At 29.3% G+C, this 5,754-nt stretch overlaps 1 protein-coding gene across 1 annotated transcript; it reads right to left on the reverse strand.

Moving 5' to 3' along the window:
* Positions 1-2,549: 2,549 nt before the first annotated feature.
* LOC107487234 (probable mannitol dehydrogenase 3) lies at positions 2,550-5,426 on the reverse strand. Its single transcript, XM_016107848.3, has 5 exons — positions 5,231-5,426; positions 5,046-5,159; positions 4,156-4,669; positions 3,897-4,050; positions 2,550-2,993 (listed from the first exon to the last, which is right to left on the reverse strand). The coding sequence occupies exons 1-5, from the start codon at positions 5,332-5,334 to the stop codon at positions 2,788-2,790; spliced, it is 1,092 nt and encodes a 363-aa protein (XP_015963334.1). The 5' UTR covers positions 5,335-5,426; the 3' UTR covers positions 2,550-2,787.
* Between the last annotated feature and the right edge of the window lie 328 nt (positions 5,427-5,754).

Consider the following 5,754-nt stretch of genomic DNA (forward strand, 5'->3'; position numbering starts at 1 on the left):
TCCATTCCATGCATGCATGCATGCATCTTTGGTTGTTGTGGACAGCTACTGATGCATCATCCCATTCTGAAGCAATCTCCACTGTCCCAATGATACTGCTGCACATCAATATCATCAACTCCTCCTTCATTCTTAAAAGCAAGGATCTTTTTTTCATATATAAAATAAAAAAATTTTATTTCTTAAGATTTTTGTAATTTTATATTTTTTATTTTATATATAAAAGTCTTTAAAGTAAATTAGTTAAAGTATTTATATTTTCTACAAATATTACATAAATAAATACATATTAGTGTATTTTGAAATAGTTTTGAAAATACACTTAAATATATAAGCTTAAACAAATTTTTTATTTATAAAATACCTATGTTTTGTTTTGGTCCAATAAAATTTAAAAAGACGTTTATTTACATTTATTTACAATAGTTAGTATAGAAATAACGTAACTATATACATTATTGACTAGTTATATTTGTGTTTATTATATTATGGAAAAGTATAGGGTACCAACATATTATCTGCCAACTTCTGCCAACTCTTATTTATATTTGTGTTTTATGGAAGTATGTTCGTAGATGTATCTAATAATTAATATATTTTAAATACATATATAAAGAGACACATCCAGAAAATATATCTATAAAGACACTTCCATTAAACATAGGTATAAAAAAGACATTTTTATTAGACACATCTACGAACACACTTCCATGAAACACAATTATAAATAAGAGTTGGCAGAAGTTGGCAGATATGCTGTTGGTAACTAGCGGAACCGTTATATTATATATTAGTTAAGTGTGTTTTTCTATATGTGAGTGCATAATTGATATTGGATAGATTGGATAAGGTAGAAGAGTACGGTAATAAAAATGGGGAGCGTGCTGTGACATGTCACTATTGTTGTATAGTAATAGTCCCATAATCCAACCCATCAATATATAATCCATCAACTTCACTTCTTCTCATTGCATTGCCCCTGTCCTTTCCCCTGCTCATGTTGGATTGTCACACTTCATTGTTTAATGTATGCTTTATTCTATCTCATCTACGTACTATTCCTTCTCTGTTTGTTCACTTGGATAAACTAATATAATAGTTTAAAAAATAAAAAATAGTATATTTGAAAAAATCCCTTATTATTTGTATGTTTGAGAGGGAATTGAAAGAAATGTATGATTAGTGTTGATTACCTAGTTGTTATATAAAACCAACAAGTTCATTTTAAATTAAAGGGCATTTTCGTCAACATAGAAAAGGGTACCATCAAACAACGAAGAAATCGCTGCAATTCAAAGTCACTGGAGATGAGGAAATGTAGCTGTCCTTCTGGGGAGGGTTCCAGCACTTTTGAAATGATAGCATTTAGCAACAATAATTATTTTAGGCAACAATCATTATTTCCAAAGGATTTTTTTCTTTTACAAATAAAAATCATTATTTTCAAAATGAAAACAAGAGTATTATTTATCATGATATAATTTTGTTTAGATATTGCGCTTTAATCCCATTTAAGTTGGGCGGACTGCATGGTTGAAGAGTAAATCGTCTAATCACTTGTCGAACTAGTCAAATGCCTACTCATTGGCGAATTGGTAAAAAAAATTGTATTCTAGTAAATAGCGTTGTTTTATTTTTTATTTTTTTAGAAATAATGAATTTCTTATTTATATAAGAAAAAAAATCCATCATTGGGGTATCTCTTTTTCCTTGTCAGAAATTTTGGGTATCTCTATTTCTGTCTGAGTTAGTTTTTGGGTAAACTGTAAATAAACATTTTGGAACTAATGTTTTTAAAAGTCCAACATGATTGGGCTAAAAAGCCCAGGACAACACAAAAACTACCAAATAAAGCCATATTTTACACTGTTATCAAAGATACCTTGGAGAGTTTACCAGAAAAAAAGTGTTACTAAAAGAAGGCCCATAAAGATAAAAATAATTAGTAATAAAGAATGTTATGTTAACCAAAAAATAAAAAATAATAAAGAATGTTATGACACAATATATTTTTGGTTACACTTTTCTTTTATATTTTTTATTTTTGATATTAAAATAAGGCAATTACTCAAATGAAGATGATAAAAACACCTTTTTATAAAGATGTTTTGTTTAAAAGTTTGATTTATTTATTTAGCTACACTTTAAATAAAAATAACACTTTTATAAATATCAAAATCTAACCATCAAATCCGTTATCCAAAGGTCAAAAAAAATATTTTCATATGAAGACAATTATAAAGTCTTCGTTCTAGTATCCACCTTAAAATAATTGAAAACATTAAGAAGTGAAAAAGATTAATATATATATAATGGATTAAAAAGTGAAAAAATATTAATAAAAAAAAGTATACATAAAAAGTGACTAACTATAAAATTTGTGTGTATTAGTGTGTAGAAGAGGACTGAATTTTAAAAATAGTCTTTCAAATTCATAATTTTTATTATTTTATTTTTTCAAATCTAAATTTCACTATAATCTATAAAATTTAGTTTCAGAAACTATATTAAATATTAATAACTAATTACTGATAAAAAAATTAAATATGTTGAGACAGTTAAAATAAAAAGAATCATATTTATTTTAGCTTTCAAACACATACTAAATTTATTTATAAGATGTAAATTTTGTTGACAACTGAAATGTCAAATTACAGAAACATCAACTTTATTTAAAATACATAAAAAGGAAATTAAATTGAAAAACATGATAAAGATGAAACTCTCTATTGTAATTTTAATCATTCTTCATTGATTCACCCATTATTCTTTTTTGGAGCAAAAAGGTCAAGAGCTTGGTTTTAGTGTGTTTTCAACATCAATGACGAATCGATATTTGACATCAGCTTTAGCGAGGCGCTCCATTGCAACGTTCACGTAATCCATGGGAACAACTTCAATCTCAGGCTTCACATTATGTTTTGCAGCAAAATCAATCATTTCCTGTGTCTCTTTCAACCCTCCAACCAGACTACCAGCAACAAGTTTTCTTCCTAAAAATAATGAAAATTACTTGTATGTTAACTTCAAAACCTTTTTATGTTGACATACACTAGCATTTGGTCCACCCTAATTTCTTTAATGTTATTCTAATCATTAACTCTTTTTTTTTTTTGCCTTCTAACTAACAATCAGTTAATAAAATAGTAAATTGACCAGGAAAAGTATACGGAACCATCTTGATTCTTTAGCATTATTGAATTGACAAAGATTAAGAGAGTAAAAAATAAAAATTAAAGAAAGAAATAAATGTTAGCTAATTATGACTAATTTAAAATGTTAATTTTCAATATTTTTTAGTATCCAAATATGTATAAATAAGAATAAAATAGTGAATTCACAAAGATTAATAAGAGATCAAAAGAAAAATTTAAGGAATAAGAAACATGTTGAGTAATTATTATTGACTTAAAAATTGTAATCTTTTTCCTAATATATAAGAATGTTAGACGAAATTATAATATAAAAATAATGTTAGAATGTTAATAAAATTCTCTTTTACCTGAATTTTCTCTCTTTTTATCTTTTTGATTATCAATTCTTACTCTAAGTTAGATATATCATATTAAAATCTTATGTTACTTATGCACTAAAATCAATCACCAAAATTAGCCACTAATATAAAATATATGTTAAAATATAAATATACGTTGAAAATAAATTAAACTACACATAGTCTTTCCATACTCACATAGAGGTTACGGTTCGAATCTCACCCCTAACTTTAAAAAAAAAAAACTACACATATATTTATACATAAATATATTCACCACTGATTTAATATACAAATAACATTTTTTGTAAAATCTATTATCCATCATAATCATTTCCACTTCTAATTACGCATTATATTATTGTTAAGACATAGCATGTGAAGATATTCTTTATACACTTACCCATAATCAAAGGAAAGGCTGGCACTTCCAGAGGCTTCGAAACTGCCCCAACCATAACAAGTTTTCCATGAGTCTTTAATAAGCCAATTAGAGGTATAATGGAATGAAGAGCAGAAACTGTGTCAATGATGCCATCCAAACTTTCCTTTGCACCCTATAGAATGACAATTGTTAATTCCTCATTGTTCTCTATTTCTAATTAAGACTTTATCTGGTTAAGGAGTCAAAATTAAATGATTAAGTGTGATTTATATTTTACCTCCATCTGCTCTAGATCATGACTAACCAAAAAAGAATCAGCTCCTAAATGAATTATTGCTTCGTCCTTTTTGTTGGGTGAAGTACTAATGACAGTGACCTTAGCCCCATGGGCTTTGGCAAACTTCACTGCCATATGGCCAAGCCCACCAAGCCCAACTACACCCACATGCAAACCAGGCTTATCAAGCCCATAATATTTAAGAGGGCTGTACACTGTAATCCCAGCACAAAGGAGAGGAGCCGCAGCATCAAGAGGTAGCCCTTCAGGAATTCGAATCACAAAGAGTTCATCAACAACCATCGAGTCAGAGTAACCACCATAAGTGGTGGTACCATCGATGTTTTTGGCACCTTGTGTTACAATGTTTTTGGGACAGTAATTCTCAAGATTGTCAATACAATTTTGGCAGGAGCGACAAGATTCTACGAAGTATCCCACACCCACTTTGTCTCCAACTTTGTACTTTTGTACTTTGCTTCCCACCTCTTTCACTATGCCAACTACTTCATGCCTGTTTATTTCAAAAACCAATTCTGTTAAAGGTGATTTTTCACATTATTAGCTTATACTGAAAATTTGAAATGAATCAAAAGTGCAAGGAGACAACAAGAATCAAAGTACGTGGAAACTCAGGTGCAGTCAACTTCACGTCAAATAGATAATTAAAATTAGTTAGATGATTTGACTGATTTGACTAAATTTTCATCTAACGAACTTCACGTGAATAACTATCAACTTCACGTGAAGTCGAATGCACCTGAGTTTTCACCTTAATATAAATCACTAATTTTACTTTTGGACTTAGTAACTAACTATTAGAATTGAAATTAAATAAATCTGACTTAATTTAAAAAATGAATTCATAAAGAAGTAGAAAGCATATATACCCGGGGACAATTGGGTAGATGGAATTGCCCCAGTCGTTCTTCACCATGTGCAGGTCCGTGTGGCATATACCACAATACAACACTTTTAATGCAACGTCTTTCTCTCCAATTTCCCTGCAACTTTGAAAATTCATGATCAGCACCCGGTCCATTTTCATTATATTAAGAAAAACAATGGAGTGAACCTTCTAGAGAAATTGAAAGGGGAGAGAACTCCAGAAGAATCCCTTGCTGCCCATCCAAAAGCCTTCCTAGGATGCTCAAATTCAGGTTGTGATGATGGTGCCATTTGAATCTATGTCAGTGTATTCTTGTATTTATTTCACTTCAAAGGCGTAGTAATTATGTTGAAACAAATAAGATTCTGAGTGTGTTGGAACTAATGAATATTCTGCTCGCTATTTATAGGCTAAGTGGGATGGTGACTTTTTTATTTAATCAAATTAGCATATCATGGTTCTTGAAACTAATTTGGATTGTAATTGGCTAAAAATAGACCTTTAAATAAAATTTAAATTTGTAATGAATTATTCGTTGGGTTGTTGAACTAGCAGATATCATAAAAAAAAATTTTGGAAAACAATTTCGTCGTATCAAAAAAATAAAGAGGATTTGGACCCGATCCAGAGGGAGAGCGTCACATGACCAAGTCGACGGAGGATTTGGCCCATGTAAATAAACGGAAAAAAATACTATCAAACTTGAAAAA

Source organism: Arachis duranensis, chromosome 5 (assembly GCF_000817695.3).
Source record: "Arachis duranensis cultivar V14167 chromosome 5, aradu.V14167.gnm2.J7QH, whole genome shotgun sequence".
Taxonomy (NCBI): Eukaryota; Viridiplantae; Streptophyta; class Magnoliopsida; order Fabales; family Fabaceae; genus Arachis; species Arachis duranensis.

What these genes read in the sequence shown, in the direction of transcription:
- LOC107487234 (XM_016107848.3), bottom strand. Translation starts at nt 5,334, where the DNA reads ATGGCACCATCATCACAACCTGAATTTGAGCATCCTAGGAAGGCTTTT. An exon ending in ATGATCTAGAGCAGATGGAG is followed by an intron (nt 4,051 to 4,155) that starts GTAAAATATAAA and finishes GTCATTCTATAG; the next exon opens with GGTGCAAAGGAAAGTTTGGA. An exon ending in AGCCTTTCCTTTGATTATGG is followed by an intron (nt 2,994 to 3,896) that starts GTAAGTGTATAA and finishes CATTATTTTTAG; the next exon opens with GAAGAAAACTTGTTGCTGGT.